General features: G+C 46.2%; 2 protein-coding genes across 8 annotated transcripts in view; one reads left to right on the top strand and one right to left on the bottom strand.

Annotated features, from left to right (window-relative positions):
* Positions 1 to 18,578, bottom strand: part of LOC118120114 (abl interactor 2-like) — an 882,953-nt gene that overhangs the window by 140,199 nt on the left and 724,176 nt on the right. The window lies entirely within an intron of this gene.
* On the top strand, positions 1,882 to 17,727 carry enox1 (ecto-NOX disulfide-thiol exchanger 1). Of its 2 annotated transcripts, XM_035174388.2 has the most exons (15): positions 1,882 to 2,008; positions 2,214 to 2,342; positions 2,931 to 3,035; positions 4,875 to 5,042; positions 5,160 to 5,366; positions 5,663 to 5,896; positions 8,590 to 8,802; positions 10,360 to 10,466; positions 12,484 to 12,601; positions 12,704 to 12,903; positions 13,714 to 13,821; positions 14,770 to 14,826; positions 15,318 to 15,420; positions 16,097 to 16,182; positions 16,368 to 17,727. In XM_035174388.2, the coding sequence occupies exons 1-15, from the start codon at positions 1,999 to 2,001 to the stop codon at positions 16,497 to 16,499; spliced, it is 1,977 nt and encodes a 658-aa protein (XP_035030279.2). In that variant the 5' UTR covers positions 1,882 to 1,998; the 3' UTR covers positions 16,500 to 17,727. The 2 variants fall into 2 exon arrangements, with proteins under 2 accessions (XP_035030279.2, XP_035030281.2); XM_035174390.2 differs by lacking the exon at positions 2,931 to 3,035.

Genomic DNA, 18,578 nt, shown 5'->3' with positions numbered 1-18,578 from the left:
AACACATCTGATCTGAGCTGGAACCCTTTCAGCAGGAAGTTTGATTCATGGCTCCTTTTTGAAGATGGACGTCCTGAGCTGCTCTTCAGGAACACGTGTCCCAGTTTAAAGAACTCAGTCACACAGGAAATCCTCTCAACACCGGCTCAAAGCTCTGAGGCCAACATTACTAACTTCTTCTGGAAGTGATAACTCAATCAAACCTGGAATCAAAAACACGAATATGAAACAAAGGTTTGACCGAGAATGAACCGTCACCACGATGTCACCTGTTGGTTTGTGAGTTCAAACGTTTTAAAGACTCAGTTTGATGTTTTGTTCAGCACCAAGTTATCATATTTAAAAACTAGAGCTTGAAACAGAAACTCCTGAATGTTTACTGACGTTATAAAGTGAGGAGTCACTTTCTATAGAAACTACCAGGGGAGTCGCCCCCTGCTGTGTGTGTGTGGCGTGCGTGTGTGTGTGTGCGTGCGTGTGTGTGTGTGTGTGTGTGTGTGCGTGCGTGGTGTGCGTGTGTGTGTGTGTGTGCGTGTGTGTGTGTGTGTGTGCGTGCGTGTGTGTGTGTGTTAGTGAGGATGATTCACAGATGTCAAGTGAACTCATGAATAATAAACAGAACATGCATTCAGCTGTGAATATTTCATGGTGCATGAAAGTGAGCAGAGTTTGGCAACGTCCAGTTGATGAAGGAGAAGAAGGAAGAGATGTGTGTGTGTGTGTGTGTGTGTGTGTGTGTGTGCTCGTTCTTTCTTCTCGTCTGGACGGATACTTTTTGTGAAACGAAGGTCGTGTGAACTGAGATATTTTTAAACGTGTTGTCTCCTCCATGGTCATGTGACAGTGTCTCTCTCCAGTGTCTGATTGGCCGCCTCCTCTGAACAGAACCCGTCTTCAGCCTGTGACGTGTGACCGTCTCGCTCTGCGTCCGTCAGGCCTGCTCGTTCACTCTGGTCTGAACTACACGTGTCTGCGTTAATGAAAAGTGGTGGATGTGATTGTGTCTGTATTTAAGTGGCGCGGCCTGCGTCAGTTTCCTGGTGTCAGATGTGAGTCATGGTGATGAGCGCAGAGCGGAGTGAGCTGACAGAGACGTGATCTGCTTCTCAACAGAGTCCGAGAGGAACCTGCTGAATCTCATCTCGGCCTCACAGGCCACGCCCCTGACCTCACAGGCCACGCCCCTGACCTCTCACATTCTAATGTTAACCACCTGAGAGATGACATCACTCTTTTCAACAAATACCTCAATATTAATATGGACTTTATCCAAACAACTTATAATTAATCGGTATATTTTATATTTTTATTTTAAATCTCAGACCCAGCAGGTGTGTGTGTGTGTGTGTGTGTGTGTGTGTGTGTGTGTGTGTGTGTGTGTGTGTGTGTGTGTGTGTGTGTGTGTGTGTGTGTGTGTGTGTGTGTGTGTTGTTTCCCTCTCATCATTTTAACTCCTCTCTCTCTCTCCTCCTCAGCTGGACTGAGATCATCACTGTGAACGGATCGTCTCTTCACTTGCTCCGTCCCTCCGTCCCTCCGTCCCTCCGTCCCTCCGTCCCTCCATCCCTCCATCCTCCGTCCCTCCATCCCTCCATCCCTCCATCCCTCCGTCCCTCCGTCCCTCCATCCCTCCGTCCCTCCGTCCCTTCGTCCCTCCGTCCCTCCGTCCCTCCATCCCTCCATCCTCCATCCCTCCGTCCCTCCCTCCCTCCGTCCCTCCACCCCTCCGTCCCTCCGTCCCTCCATCCCTCCATCCTCCACCCCTCCGTCCCTCCACCCCTCCGTCCCTCCATCCTCCGTCCCTCCACCCTCCGTCCCTCCGTCCCTCCATCCCTCCGTCCCTCCGTCCCTCCGTCCCTCCATCCTCCACCCCTCCACCCCTCCGTCCCTCCGTCCCTCCATCCCTCCATCCCTCCGTCCCTCCGTCCCTCCGTCCCTCCGTCAGCCAGAGGATCTGATGAGAGGTCGGCACAGAGCGCAGAGCGGACAGCACCTGTCATGGCCAGTGGTGAGAAGCAGCAAAACAAAACAGTCTTAGAAATAAATGTTTCTGCCATGGACACGTTTTGTTGAGATCACAGCCTGTAAATATACTGCATCTCTAACTCCAGTGTGTGTGTGTGTGTGTGTGTGTGTGTGTGTGTGTGTGTGTGTGTGTGTGTGTGTGTGTGTGTGTGTGTGTGTGTGTGTGTGTGTGTGTGTGTGTGTGGCAGCGGACAGTGTAGGCAGTCTGGCTGCGGAGCAGAACCACCTGAGTGTCACTGATCATGGAGCCTGGGCCACAGCCATGAACAACCTGGGCATCATGCCTGTGGGCATCAGTGGACAACCGCTGGTGTCAGGTACGATACAGTTTCTGTAGACTTAATCATGCTCACTGTGACTGATAGTCATATCACACACACACACACACACACACACACACACACACACACACGAGCAGATTTACTCAGTTTTTTTGTGTTGAAATCAGAATTATTGAATGTGTGGATTTAAGGAGGAACACGGTTACTGGATATTTAACGGAATCTTCTGTGAACTTTATAAAACACTAAGAAATGATCCGTTCACCTGCTGCTCAGTTTGATGTTAGAGGAATGATGTCATCATGACGTCATACATATCTGTGCAGCGATGTATTAACTTTTACAACCAATAAGATTAGAGTTATGATCTACAGCTTGTTTAAATCAACCAATCATTCGTCTTCATATAAATGACATGGAGATGACATCATAATGAAATAAGCTCTTCACAATATAAAAGCATCTGGTGCTTTTCATGAAGTAAAGAATTCATCAGATTGATCAGTGAATCCCTGATGATCCTTTAAATCCAGATGATTCTGGAGAACAACAGGAGTAAGAGTTGTTCTGCTTGTCCTTCCTCTCTTTTATTGTTCTTTACGTTTCTTCCCGTGTCGCTGGCAGACTCAGGGTCGTTCAGAGCCGGAGACGTGAACCTGGCTCTGGGCTTTTGGCTCCGAGAGGAAAAGCCGCCTGATGTGATTATGACGAATGTGCAACACAAAGACGGTAATTTACCTGTCGGGGTTATCGCAGACGGCGCTTTAATGAGTTTTCCTAAGACCTGAAGAATGTGTGGACGCGGCTGCAGATGCTCTGATTTATGGAAGATTATTTCTTCAAGTGTATTTTTTTAAGTGAGTGGGGATTCTTTCTTTTTGCCAAGAAAAACTGGGAGCAGGAAGTGTTTTATATCTTCAGCCTGCAGCGCCCGTCTTCCCCGAGAGCTGAGATTCTGCTGACTGAAGGAAATCTGCTCAAAAACCATTTGTCTTCAACAAGGAGCCACAGGAGGCGTCTGAAGGAGGAGCTCCAACTAAATGTCCAGGGAAGCAGCTGAAGGTTTTCTTCATGCGTCACAGACCATCAGGGTCCTTCAGGATCCACTCTGCTGCACGTTCTGGTTTGACCTTGAAACCAGCAGCACGTTGTGTGTGTGTCTGTGTGTGTTGGGTGGTGTAGGTGTGGTTGTCATTACTGATTCAGGTACAGGTGATGTTACAGCCCCTCCTCTGACCTCTGACCTCTGACCTCTGACCTGCTCGTTCTCTTTTTACCTCATCACTTGAAACATTGCTGCTGTCGTCCCCTCTCTCTCTCTCTCTCTCTCTCTCCCTCTCCCTCACTTCCTCTTTGTCCTGAGATGTTTTCCTCCTCTCTCTCTCTCCCTCACTTCCTCTTTGTCCTGAGACGTTTTCCTCCTCTCTCTCTCCCTCACTTCCTCTTTGTCCTGAGACGTTTTCCTCCTCTCTCTCCCTCTCCCTCACTTCCTCTTTGTCCTGAGATGTTTTCCTCCTCTCTCTCCCTCACTTCCTCTTTGTCCTGAGACGTTTTCCTCCTCTCTCTCTCCCTCCCTCACTTCCTCTTTGTCCTGAGACGTTTTCCTCCTCTCTCTCTCTCTCCCTCACTTCCTCTTTGTCCTGAGACGTTTTCCTCCTCTCTCTCTCCCTCACTTCCTCTTTGTCCTGAGACGTTTTCCTCCTCTCTCTCTCCCTCACTTCCTCTTTGTCCTGAGACGTTTTCCTCCTCTCTCTCTCCCTCACTTCCTCTTTGTCCTGAGACGTTTTCCTCCTCCCTCTCTCTCTCTCCCTCACTTCCTCTTTGTCCTGAGACGTTTTCCTCCTCCCTCTCTCTCTCTCCCTCACTTCCTCTTTGTCCTGAGACGTTTTCCTCCTCTCTCTCTCCCTCACTTCCTCTTTGTCCTGAGACGTTTTCCTCCTCCCTCTCTCTCTCTCCCTCACTTCCTCTTTGTCCTGAGATGTTTTCCTCCTCTCTCTCTCCCTCACTTCCTCTTTGTCCTGAGACGTTTTCCTCCTCCCTCTCTCTCCATTAACACAACAGAGGGTTATTTCCTCACAGATCTCGTCCTCACTTTGTCTTCTGTTATCGCTCGGTTTCCAGATAGTGATGCTTTATTTCCCTGAGCGTTTTTTTCCTCCTTCTCTTCTCTCTCCTCTGATTTATTTCTCCATTTTCAAATATTACAAAACACTTTCGCAGCCTCTTCCTGTCTGAGTGTTGTAATCTGAACAGGAACAGGAACTAAGAAAATATGAATGAGTGAAAACAGAATCCCTTTACTTCCTCTAGAGGGAGCTGTGTGACGACTGATGAATGTCCTCGAGTGATGTCACCTGAGTCAGCGTGACATATCGTCGGGATCATAGACTGTAAATAAAGATGGACGACGTGACAGCTCCTAGTCTCGATCGCCCCCTGGTGGCTGGCTGTAGTATAAGTCATAAACCCCACCTCCTCCATGTTAGCAGATGGGACATGGACCAAGCTAAAAAAGTAGACGTTAAATGAATGTGGTCCTTGTTGACCGTCGTGTCGTTCTCTCCTCAGACTCTCTGTGTATCCAGAGGTTCGATCCCGGCCTCGGCCTCATCGCTCCCATAAACCCCATGATGGCGGGCATCAGCCTGGTCCCGCCCCCACCCGCACCCCCGGACACGCCCGTCATCAAAGAGATTATTCACTGCAAGAGCTGCACGCTGTTCCCTCAGAACCCCAGTAAGACACCACACACACGTCATGATGGTGATGATGATGATAATGGTGATGATGATGATGATGATGATGATGATGATGATGATGATGATGATGATGATGATGATGATGATGTTGCAGACCTGCCCCCTCCATCGATGCGGGAGCGCCCCCCGGGCTGCAGGACGGTGTTTGTCGGAGGTTTGCCGGAGAACTCCTCAGAGGAGATCATCAGGGAGGTGTTCGAGCCGTGTGGAGAGATCACCGCGCTCCGCAAGAGCAAGAAGAACTTCTGCCACATCCGCTTCAACGAGGAGTTCATGGTGGACAAGGCTATTTACCTGTCAGGTGATCACACACACACACACACACACACACACACACACACACACACACACACACACACACACACACACACACACACACACACACACACACACACACACTGACATTTAGTGACATCTAGTGGTGAAGTTATATATTACAAACAACTGAACCCTGTGGACACAAGGACTCTCAAACTGTTTTCACAAACACTTGATCATCTCACAGCTGGAGCTCCTGTAACAGTCCCTGAAATCAACATTAAACCGATAAGGACGATGTTTCTATCAAAACCAAGACGTCCTCTCTCTCTCCTCCAGGGTATCGGATGCGTATCGGATCCAGCACCGACAAAAAGGACTCCGGGAGGATCCATGTGGACTTCGCTCAGGCCAGAGACGATCTGTATGAATGGGAGTGTAACCAGCGGCTGCTGGCCCGAGAGGAAAGACACCGCCGCAAGGTCCACGAGGACCGCCTGCGCCCGCCGTCCCCTCCTCCCGTAGTGCACTACTCTGAGCACGAGGCGGCCATGTTGGCAGAGAGACTGAAAGGTGAGACAGGAAAGAGAGACGTGTTCAGATGAGAGACAGGAAAGAGAGACGTGTTCAGATGAGAGACAGGAAAGAGAGACGTGTTCAGATGAGAGACAGGAAAGAGAGACGTGTTCAGATGAGAGCAAATTATCAAAAGTTTTCTGTGAAACGTGTGATGACGTCACTGTTGATCACGTCAGCTTCACAGTGAAATCAGCAGCGTGTGGATTTAATTAGTTCATTTAACAATAACAGAGATTTAACACAACTCAGCAAAGAACAGACAAACAAACACAAAAACCAACACTACAACATCACACTAAACGTTATGTGATCAGACCCACACATATATTATCTCAACCTAATCAACAGGCTCATCCACAAACAAACAAAAGAAATACAAATACAAAATTCCAGCTCCATCATCCAGAGGTTTTTTAATTCATTATTTATTTTTGCAACATGATCTTCCAAAATAAAGTAACATTTTATTAACATTAGAAATGAAGATTCCACGGTTTTAAACATGAATTTGTTGTTTGCACGTTCGCGAAACAACAAAATACATCAGCTCTTTATTATTATTATTATTTCAAGGTTAAAGTTTTTATATTTGAACACGTTTCTATGGTTTAGAAAAATCTGAAATATCAGTTTAAAAACACGAGTCTAACAGCTGAGCATGTTTTCTCTTGAATAACCTTTATAAATTCATTCTTCACCTCGAACAGCGGAGGAAATAAACCTCCATTATTCGCTCCGTCGTCCTCGCTCAGCGGCGCCTCATTGTGTTCGCTCTAATGTGACTGTAATCTGCTGTGTGTGTGAATGGGGCTTTATCAGAGCGAGGCAAAGTGTCTTCTTACAGGTTGTGTTGCAGCGGGTATGGAGCTCATTAAACGCTCTCTAATTCACTGCGCCGTCGTCAGTGGCAACGTTCGATTATTATTTAAATGGAGGGGAAAGCGTGCGGCCCACAGGGACTCATGACTGACGCCGAACGCAGCTCTTGGTTTTGGATGAAAAGTTGAAAATCAAAAATGCCTTTTGTGTTTAGTGACTGTGGCGGAACTCAGAGAGCCGAGAACAGCGAACGCCCCAAAGGAGGATCTTCATCCTGCGCCGGCGCCGCTCTGTTAGTTTTAGAGCGTTAGAGGTCCCGGTGCCGAGGAGGGAACCGGGTTAGCTTCAGAGCTTCAACACTTTTCACTGCTGCAAGACAAAAAACAACAACATGACCACATTGACCAGCGGGAAACAGAAGATAGTTAAGTTAATTGAAGTTAAATACCCAGAATGCACCGGGCACACCCAGCTTGCTCCTATTGGTTGACCACAACATCAGGTGTGTAAATGTTGGCGTCTGTAAACCAGCTCGCAGACGGGATCTTTGTTATCACGTAAAGGAGTCGTGAGGAGAAAAGATCGCAAATAACGTTAAAATCATATCGAATTTAAAATCCGTTTAAAGTTCCACACTTTGCTCTTGTTGTTGTTTAATGAATCATGAACACGTGACGTTCAGGAAATCCTCATCACCTCCTTCACTTCTTCCTCTTCCTTCTCCTCCTACTCCTCCTCCTCCTCTGCCTCCTTCACTTCTTCCTCTTCCTTCTCCTCCTACTCCTCCTCCTCCTCTGCCTCCTTCACTTCTTCCTTCTCCTCCTACTCCTCCTCCTCCTCTGCCTCCTTCACTTCTTCCTCTTCCTTCTCCTCCTACTCCTCCTCCTCCTCCTCTGCCTCCTTCACTTCTTCCTCTTCCTTCTCCTCCTACTCCTCCTCCTCCTCCTCTGCCTCCTTCACTTCTTCCTCTTCCTCTTCCTCCTTCACTTCTTCCTCTTCTTTCTCTTCCTCCTTTTCTTCCTCCTCTTCTTCCTCTTCCTCTTCTTCCTCCTCTTCCTCCTCTTCTTCCTCCTCTTCTTCCTCTTCCTCCTTCTCTTCTTTCTCTTCCTCCTTTTCTTCCTCCTCTTCTTCCTCTTCCTCTTCTTCCTCCTCTTCTCCTCTTCTTCCTCCTCTTCTTCCTCTTCCTCCTTCACTTTTCCTCTTCTTCCTCTTCCTCTTCCTCTTCCTCCTTCTCTTCTTCCTCTTCTTCCTCTTCCTCCTCTTCTTCTTCCTCTTCCTCTACCTCTTCCTCTTCTTCCTCTTCTTCCTCTTCTTCCTCTTCCTCTACCTCTTCCTCTTCTTCCTCTTCTTCCTCTTCTTCCTCTTCTTCCTCTTCTTCTTCCTCTTCTTCTTCCTCCTCCTCCTCCTCTTCTTCCTCTTCCTCCTCCTCTTCTTTTCCTCTTCCTCCTCCTCTTGTCGCCCCTCTACTTCCTCCTCCTCCTCCTCTTCTTCTTGCTCCTCTTCTTCCTCCTCCTCTTCTTCCTCTTCCTCCTCCTCTTCTTCTTCCACTTCCTCCTCCTCTTGTCGCTCCTCTACTTCCTCCTCCTCCTCCTCCTCTTCTTCTTCCTCCTCCTCCTCTTCCTCTCGTTCCTCTTCTTCTTCTTCCTCCTCTTCTTCTTCCTCCTCCTCCTCCTCCTCTTCTTCCTCTTCTTCCTCCTCCTCTTCTTCCTCTTCCTCCTCCTCTTTTTCTTCCACTTCCTCCTCCTCTTGTCGCTCCTCTACCCTCCTCCTCCTCCTCCTCCTCTTCTTCTTCCTCCTCCTCTTCCTCCTCTTCTTCTTCCTCTTCTTCCTCCTCTTACTCTTGCTCCTCCTTTTCGTCCTCCCCTCAGACGACCATAACTTCAGCGAGGCCACGGCGGTGCTGTTCACGTGGATCGACCGCGGCGAAGTCAACCGCAGAACCTCCAATCACTTCTACTCCATGGTCCAGTCGGCCAACGGCCACGTGCGGCGGCTGATGAGCGAGAAAGCTCAGCACGAGGAGGAGATGGAAGTCGCCAAAGAGGCCTTCAAGAACGCCCTGCTCGCCATCTTGACTCAGTGTAAGGAGCCTTCTTGTTTTTAATCACATCAGTCGTAGCGACAGCCCAGGCAGACGCACGTGTCACCATAGTAACCGTGACCGTGCAGTTATTCAGGTAAGACTCGTCACTTCCTGTTCACGAGTTCCACACTCTTCCATCAATGAGAGAGAAAACAGGAAGGACGCAAATATTCAAATCAAATCGTTCTGAGACTAAAGTGCGCTGACGTCTGATTGGATGATTCATTCAGCTTCAGACTGACTGAATGTGGAGGAGAACACGACTAAACTGCTTCCAGTCTTTATGCTAAGCTAAGCTAACTAACAAACATCGACTCTGGGGCTGACGTCAACTTTCACCCGAACCCTAAAATAAACTGACAGATATAAAATACATTTTTAATCCATCACTTATCGGTGATATAGAACTTTTATATACAACCTGAAAGTTACAGAGTAATAAGGAAATCAAACGCTGATAAATCATGGTCGAAATCCAAAGCAGGAAAACTTCTTGTCCAGGTTGATGAAACGACCGAATGCAGATGTAAACATCAGGAGTTAATTCAGATGAAATGATCAGATCAAACACGTCATGTGATGGAGGCTGTGGGGGGGTGAGTATGAAGCTGTCAGTCACTGAACGTCCGTCAGAAAACAGGCTCAGCTGATTCTGTTTGTTCAGGTTTGTGCAGATAAAATGAAAATGACTCAGACGAGGTTTCGTGTAAAAGTTCCTTCGTCAAGGAGAGAGAGAGACCTGCTCGTCACATGACTCGCTCACTCAAGATGGCGTCCGTCTGCCTGGATCGACCTATCCTGGCCTATTTCCTGTAAACCTGCTCACTGTGGTTCTGCAGGAGGCGGGGTTAAACTGAAAGATTCTATTTTCATGTTTGTTCCAGATGTTGTTGACTTTGACTCAGAGGCGACTCGAGTTGAAACGACTCGAGTTGAAACGACTCGAGTTGAAACGACTCGAGTTGAAACGACGTGTGAAGCTGTCAGACGCTTTGTCCTGATGTTCGAGTCCTCGTCTCTGACGAGTGACAGGAAAACAACGTTATTTAGTTTTATTCTTTAACTGAGAACAAACAATGTTTTCTCTACGTTATTTATTTGTTATGAACATTTGTGAATTTGAGGGAAAGTTTAAAGGAGCATTTCACTGAACGGTCGCTGTGTCGTCATCGGCTCGGATTCTGTGTCACTGCAGCTTTAAATCTGGTTTTTGTTCAGTTCTCCGAACACACGCCTGCATCTAGTCGGACACGCCCCCTAACACAGTGTGAACGGGGGCGATGGGGCGTAAGTGGAGGGGCGGAGCTCTCTAATGTCCCAGACCTGCGTCCTTCGTGTCCTCTGAAGGACGCGTCCCCTGAATTAAGACCCAGCATCCTGAGCTGATGATGTCACTGCGGTGATGTTTGAGTGAACTGCTCCTTTAACGAGCGGCTCGTGGTCAGTGTTTGTGGGCGGTCTCTTGTCAGTCGAAGCTAAACGCTGCATAAACGGCTTGTTTTGTTTTGACCTCCTCTCCCTCCTCCCTCCTCCCTCCTCCCTGTTCACCCCAAAGTCGAGAAGATCACCGCCGTTTTCACCGCCGCCACCAGGCAAAAGGCGTGGGACCATTTCTCAAAAGCTCAGCGCAAGAACATAGACATTTGGCGAAAGCAGTGTGAGGTTGGTACATTTTCTGTTCTGTCCTCCCCCCCGCTCACTGCTCTCTTCTCTGCTGTCGCCAGGAGACAGATGACAGACAGGCCTGTGGCATCTGTCCTGTTCTTCTTCTTCTTCTTCTTCTGTTTCTTCTTCTTCTTCTTCTGATAGCGGCCTCTGTTGCCACTCTCTCACCCCCGCAGATCCACATGTAAAGCACAGATCTGACGCCTCCTCGAAAGTGTGAGGCGCTGCCATGGCAACGGTGATTTCCAGGGTTAAGTTTGTGATCAATTATTGATCCAGAGTGGAATCTAGATAACGAGCATGAACAGGAGGAAGAGGAGGGTGAAGCAGCAGCAGCTTCACCCTCCTCTTCCTCCTTCAGACCAAGAGCAGTGGAGGGAAACTGATCAAACACAGAAAGGACATTTCACACAGATTATTTGAGTTAGGGTTAGGGTTATTTATTTGATTATTTATCTTTTCACTTTAATGTAAATTCACTGCTTCTGTTACAGAAGGAAGTTAAAATCAGCAGCGAGTTCGATCACAGGTTCAAATCCACATGTTTTATAGCTCTACTGGAGCCGACACGATTTCCATGGTAACGTAAGTGTTACTTGGACGACCAGGGTTGACAAACGTTCAAACGTGTTGGTTCACATGTTCAGTCCGAGACACAGACTGGAAATAAAGACGGACGACGTGACGCATCCTACAAGTGAAGCCGAATCCTCCTGACCACCAGATGGCAGCGCTTGTATCAGAGATGCTTCAGTTTCATTCCTGCGAAGTGGAGACGTGTCGTCGTCTTTATTCTCTGATCGTCAGTAACTGAAGATCAATGCTTGTCCTGTGAACATCAATAACTGCTTTTTCCATATTTGTGTTTTGTGATGTGTGTACTTTGTATCTTGGATGGTCAGAGTCAGTCAGTTAAACAGAACATGTGATGGAGGTAGGAGCTGAAGCCCCACTGTGAGCGCCTCCTTGTGGCGAGCGTGGTAAGTGTGTGAAGCAGCAGCTCAGTGCGAGGAGTCGCTCTTTCTCTCGTCTGGGTCAGAAATGTGTCGACAGATGAGGAAGATGGCAGCTGTCACGACACCTCTGTCCCAGGAGGGGGCAGCAGGTCAAATCCGAGCTGATGAACTCATGGATAGATATTAATGTTCAGAACCTGACAGCTGATCGGTCAGAGCTGTCACTGAGAAATTAAAGCACACAACTAAATTATAAAAATAAAGACATATTTCTTTATCTCCAGCTCATTGACTTGTTTCTGCTCAGTTTGGATCATTGATCGTCAGCTGCAGATTTTACAAACTCTTTACGACAAAATTATTCATCGATCAATTAAAACAAGGATTCAATTATTTAGTTATGAATTGAATTTGAGCACGATAAATGTTGGTGTTCTTTTAATTATTTAATTAAGTTAAAAAGACAAGAATCACAGATGGTGATTTTACATTAGTTTGAACAAAGTATTGAACTTAAAGATAGATTAAATAAAGATTGGACGACATGATGGCTCCTAAAAGTGAAGCCTAAGCGTCTTGATCGCCCCCTGGTGTCTGCCTGCAGTATAGATCATAATCCTCCATGTTAGTAGATGGAACATGGACTAAACAAAATAAAGTAAATGTTAAATAAATGTTCGTTCAAGATGGTTTCTGTCATTTCAGGTCGTTCTTATCACACTGATGTTTGTTAATTCATGATATAAAAATGATGGCGGCTCCATATTCAAGATATTTTGGCTTCATTTTTGTAAAGTGGGAGGAAGTTTATTTATAGTCGTTGGGTCTGAGGGGAAAGATTCACCTGGAAATCCAACTAACTCAGGTTCAGCTTCACATGGACCGACTCTGATTTAACTTGACTTTGTTCAGAGCAGCTTCCTGATGATCTTCAGAAGGAAATGTCATCTTGGATGTTGTAGTAAGACTAATAACATGGATCATCACAGTGTTTATATGAATCACATGTTGTTTCAGTGTTTGTCGTGTAGTCGTGCTGAGTCCTGCTGATGTTTCAGGAGCTGAGAAACGCTCACAGTGAAGAGATCATGGGAATCAGACGAGAGGAGGAGATGGAGATGTCCGACGACGACCTGGACGAGAATCCCTGTAAGAGGCTCCGCACTCAGGAGAACGGTACGAACCACAGGCCGCTGGAATCCCACGTTCAAATCCCGTTCAAATCACGTTCAAATCACACGTCCAAATCCGATGCTTTACACGTGTCGTCTCCTGCAGGAGTGTATGAGCAGGCGTCTCTGAGGGAGGAGAACGACTCCCTGCGTTGGCAGCTCGACTCCTACAGGAACGAGGTGGATCTTCTGAGGAAGGAACAGAGCAGAGCTGGTCGCCCTGACGACGACCACACGCAGACACACACACACAGTCCAGACGCTCAGATCCAGCAGCTGCAGCAGAGGATGCTCAACATGCAGCAGGTATGTTCTTCTTCTTCTTGTTCTTCTCCTGCTCCTCCTCCTCCTCCTCCTCCTCCTCATCCTCACAGTCAAAAGGACGAGTCAGCGTCCTCCCATGATCCTTCACTCCACTGATTTCATAAAGCTTTGTTAGAACAAGGAGCTCTTTTACCACGAGTTCACTTCAACTTCCTGTAACTGTTGATCTCAAGTGACAGCACTGACAGAACGAGGCACGTCACACACAGACACACACACACAGACACACACAGGCCTTGTCCTTGTGGTCGCTGTGTGTTGTGTACTTGACTCGAACACGTCGGCTGCTGTCGCTTCTCATTTGTCACCTGCTGATGTTTTTGTTTCCTCAATGAAGACGAGTCACAAACAGATTCGACTGAACTTCATGTATTAATATTACATTATATTACATTATAATATATAATAAATATACATGAGCATCCTCCCCCATCCCGTCACCTGACACTGCCCCCCCTCTACCCCCCCATAAATGTGTCGTACCTCTTTTCCACCAGGACGCAGCAGATTCTGACCGAATCACATTTCAACGGGTTTCAAAACAAAATGTCATGTTGTTCACACCAAGAATCTCATGAAGTAAAGATCGTTTATAAATTTACTTTTAAAATTGTAAAAGTTTAGCATTTAGCATTTTTGTTTTTGATTCATTTTCAAAAAGGCTGTGGTAGCCCCTCCCACTGCCACAGAGCAGATTTGCAGAATCGTGTCCGTGGAGACTTTTTGAAATAGAAACACTTTTTCCTAGATGAAATATTGTGTTGTGAAGATAAATGTGTGTTTGTCTTCCAGCAACTCCTCAGTCTGCAGGAGAAGCTGACGAGTAAAGAAGCCGAACTGGAGCAGGCGAGAGACGAGCATCGTTACCTGGAGGGGGAGGTGCTCCTGCTCCGAGACAAGGTGTGTGTGCCCTCTGCTGGTCATCACACAGAACACAGGTTAGAACCAGGTTGGAGCTTCTTCAGGTGCAGGATGAGCAGGTGCTGTGTGAGTGCAGCGTGCAGACAGGAGGAGATAAGACACAGTGCACATGTCTGCGTCAGCTGCAGTCAGTGAAGCGTGTTGAGGTCAAAACACAGCACACGCAACACGCATCACGCAACACGCAACACGCATCACGCAACACGCAACACGCATCACGCAACACGCATCACGCATCACGCAACACACATCACGCAACACGCAACACGCATCACGCAACACGCAACGCGCTTGTTGAATTCTGAGAGAGAAGGAAAGGTTTCGTGGACGTAGTGATTAGAGGACGTGTGGTGCAGGTAGAGGTCATGTGACCTGACGGGGGTTTGAGGTGAAGGAAAGAACGATGAGCAACATGTTTTATTAAAGTGCAACAGACGAGTGTAAACCTGCATGAAGACAGATTCCTCCCCAGGGAACAGATGATGAGCAGCTGTTTAAGGTCTACAACAGGTTGTCATGGTGAAGCAGTGTGGGATGATGGGAGATGTAGTCTTTGAACTGAATCTATTTATTCCAGAGCGTGGTCTTTCAGTTTGAGAACTTATTGATATAAACCTTCAGATTTCCTGCGCTGCAGCTTCAGCTCTTCTCCTCGAGCTCAAGCTGCTTCTGTGCATGTGCTCTTGAATTTCTTCTTCTGCTTTTTGTGCAATCCGCTGCCAGGTGTAGTGATGATGAATGAAAGCAGCGTGAGTGCGAGAAGAAGAGCTGAATTTCACTTTAAAGAGAACGTTTTTACTCCATGTCAGGAGTGTGACCTCACTTCCTGTTGCATCATCGTCCGCCCTCATACGTTCGCACAATCACCTCATCACATGTTCCTGACCTTCATCCACAGACTGATGACTTTCTCTTCCATCTCTGTAGTTACTGAACAGTCCTGTGGAGGCGCTGGAGGGAGCCAATGGGGAGCCACATGAAAAGGTTCGAACTGAACCCACTTGAACCATCAGTCGATCAACAGAGAAGAATTCATCCTCTCACAGAGATTCACAGAATGAAATCCCAAACGTGTCTTTTTCTTTGAGTTGAATTTGATTTGAGAGCAGGAAAAGTTCACGTCTTATGTTAACCCTCTCGTCAGCACTTTACTGACACACACACACACACACACACACACACACACACACACACACACACACAGTACATATATGATGTGGGTGAAACATGGCTGGGGTCAGAAGCACATGATAAATATAACATGTTATTTTAAGTGCTTGTTTGTTTCATGGAGTTCACAGGATGAACTCTACGTTTCTATGAGTCAGTGGTGAAGGAAGTAATCAGATACTTTACTGCAGTAAAAGTACCACAACAACTGTGCAAAAATACTGAGGTAAAAGTAGATGAAAGTGTCATCAGCCTCCTGTAGTTACAGTTTGTGTGTTTGTGTGTTTGTGTGTTTGTGTCGTCAGGGGATGAACGGTTGTGTTCCGTCACTGTTCCACAGCAGAGACAGGAGGAGTGATGTCATCATGAGGGGAGGAGTCACTTCAGAGAAAGAGGCTCTGCTTCTGGGTAATTATTTATATTTATATTATTTTATTTATTTTTATTTAAAATGAATCATCCTGTTTATTTATTATTATTGTGATTCTTTGATGAGGATAATGTTATAACATGAACATGATTACGTTCTAAAATGTAAAGTTCTAACATATAAGTAACATGTAACGACCTATAACGTTATTAAAGGTCGTTCATTTGTTGTTTTTCCTTCGTGGTCCTGACGACTCGTGTTTATATGAAGTGTTAGACTGCTCTCCCTCTCCTCTGTCCTGTGGGGGCGCTGTTTCATATCCACGCTCCTGCTGCAGGGAATTCAATCAGCCTCTGTAACTTCCAGCGTTTCATAAATCTAAGAAATAAGTATTGGCTGTTCCATGTCCTCCAGGGGGCGCCCCCTCCCTCTGCTCCATCTTTACATCTCAGCTCCTCTGATGAACAGCAGGTGGAGCTGTTTTCAGACACAGATGATGAGAACTAATGTTGGTCATTAAAAGTGAAAAATAATATTAATATAATGTTTTAGAGCAGTTTTATGGAGGAGTTTTTTTAACCAGAGCTAAGGGTTAAAGGTCATCAGAGGTCAGTAAAGGTTCGTTTAGTCTCTGTTCTGTATCGTGAGTTTGAGCTTTCTTCTTCTTCTTCTTCTTCTTCTTCTTCTTCTACTTCTTCTTCTTCTTCTCTGCAGGCATCATTTCCACTTTCCTCCACGTTCATCCGTTTGGGGCGAACCTGGAATATCTGGTGTCGTACATCCAGAGACTCGACTCCAAGGTAAATCAAAGTTCAGTGACTTTCAAAATAAAAGCATTGTCAGTTTAACATTAACATTTATTATGGCGCCACCATCAGGTTACATTTTAATTAGCATAAATGACACCATTTAGGAGTAAACCTCTGAAATAGTAAATACAATTTACCGTTGAATTATTCTGATTTCTGCTCTCGTCCTCTCACAGGTGTCGGCCGGCGAGCTGGAGCGCCTCATGGTCCGTCTGCCCGCCATGTTCAGGCAGGAGCTGAGTGGCGTCGGTGCCACTCTGGAGAAACGATGGAAGTTCTGCGGCTTCGACAGCCTCGGTTCAGTGTGACGCAGGCGGAACGTGCACACGCCAGGAAAACACGTTAAGAGACACATGTGACGCCATGACCCTTTAATCCGTGTGCGTGCCACACACAGCTGAGCGTCGGCGTCATCATGTGAACCAAGAGACAAAGTTTGGTCGACGTCAGACGGAGGTGAAACTTTTATCAGATTGAACTCATCATGTGACCTGGAAACGTCTCTGACCTGAATCAGGCTCCGACTTTTCTCTTCTTCATGTTGAATCAACACAAACAGAGAAAAGAAGAAACTTCAACCAAAGCTGATCCTTTGTGTGTTTACACCATGAAACCAGTTTCAAACCAGTTTCATTCATCCACACAACAGGAGCGTATATTTCTGAGGCTCCGCCCACACAGACACGCTTTCATTTTAAAACTGTTGTTAGGGAAATCGCTCCAGCCAGTAATAATGTCCGTGGGTCATGTGACCTGTTTCCAGGTCGTTAGATAGTTTACGAGACATCTGTCCGTCCTCTGCTTTAAAAACCTTTTTGATAACTTTTGGATGAAGACCAAACGGACCAAATGGAGCAGTACCAGAGGAAATCACTGGGGGGCAGTGTAGCCAATAGTTCAGATGATCATAGAACATAGAGAAGAAATTTCAATAATGAAGACAAATCTGGCGAAACAAATAATGGAATGTTCCAGCGGACGAGTGCTGGAATTCATGTTTGTCCTAAATTCTCTCATTGTTCTTATCGCAATGAGGTTATTTCTGTTTCGGAGCAGAATCACAGATTTAAAATGAAAACGTGTCCGAGTGGACGAATGTTCTCTGGCGTTGTTTCAACGTCCACTGGAAACATCGGAGGAACAGAGTGACGTTCTGAGGTCTGAGGGGAGGAGCCTCTCTGAAGTCCTGCATGGACACAAATTGGTGGATGAAGAAGGAAACTGAGGCTGGAAGAGAAAATGTATTTATATCATGAAACTGTCTGACGAAGACTCACTGTGTCTAAATGAAGATAATTAAAGGACCTTACTCTGGAAAGGAAAAACTTCAGAGTTAAAAGATGAGCAAACGTGTTTTTTGAACGGTCTGAAGTCTCAGATCAGGACGAGAGAAGACGAAGAGATGAAGCTGAGGAGGAGGAGGAGCTGCCAGCTTTACATTACTGAACATCACAGTCAAATAAGAAAAGATCAAAGTGATGTTGTTTTGTATCAAATGAGGTTTTTCTTATTTAAATAAAGATGCTGAAAATAAAACGTTGCAGTTATTCCACCTTAATGCAGCAGCTCACACATCTGTGGATAGTAGGTCAATGCTGTGAGTGTGTGTGTGTGTGTGTGTGTGTGTCTAAAATCTAGGGCAGAGCTTCAGTTTGTGTTAAACCTTCAGACGAAAGAAGAATTTAGAAGAACATTTAATGTCACTGAGGCAGGAGAAAAGATTATCGAGGCTGCTGGGAAATGGATCATAAATCTGTGTCGTCTGCGTACGAGATGTGGAAGATATCATGGATCTGAATGAGCTGGCTTAGAGGAAATATTTATACTGCAAATAGCAGTGGGCTGAGGATGGAGCCTTGCGGAACACCGCAATTAAAGTGGAAACATGGGAGCAGGAATTTAGTCTGACCACAGAGACGGTTCTGTTGGATTCCAGCAGTTGGTTTCTAGACGTGACAGGAAGTGATGGATCACGTGAACCAACTCAGCTCAGAATAACGTGACGCTTTAGCTCCGACCTTTCAGTCCAAAATCCTTTTTGTTTTACTGCACAAAGGAAACACATGATGTTGGAAGGTTCATCTTAATTTAATTAACTCACTCTGCTGAGTCTCGTGTATTTACCTCAGGTAAGATTTAAAAAGCAGATTTAACACGTGAGGAAAGTGTTAAAAGAAGCATCGTCACTAAAAAATGAAATAATATGAATAGTTACAGGAAGCAGCCGTCGTCCAAACATCCTGTTCTGCAGCTTGGTTTTCAGAAGAACAAACTTCGTCTCCACGTGTGAAGAGAAGCATCGTTGATACTGTTTTTATTATATTTCACAGTTGTACTTTTTCCATTCAATGAAAAATGATTCATCTGACCGGACGTTATCTTGTTAT

The sequence above is a fragment of the Hippoglossus stenolepis genome, chromosome 13, assembly GCF_022539355.2.
Source record: "Hippoglossus stenolepis isolate QCI-W04-F060 chromosome 13, HSTE1.2, whole genome shotgun sequence".
Lineage (NCBI taxonomy): Eukaryota > Metazoa > Chordata > Actinopteri > Pleuronectiformes > Pleuronectidae > Hippoglossus > Hippoglossus stenolepis.
Note: the sequence above shows the minus strand (reverse complement) of the source record. Positions and strands in the feature narration are given on the sequence as shown.

What these genes read in the sequence shown, in the direction of transcription:
- enox1 (XM_035174388.2), top strand. An exon ending in GAATGTGCAACACAAAGACG is followed by an intron (nt 3,036 to 4,874) that starts GTAATTTACCTG and finishes TTCTCTCCTCAG; the next exon opens with ACTCTCTGTGTATCCAGAGG. An exon ending in TCCAGAGACTCGACTCCAAG is followed by an intron (nt 16,183 to 16,367) that starts GTAAATCAAAGT and finishes GTCCTCTCACAG; the next exon opens with GTGTCGGCCGGCGAGCTGGA.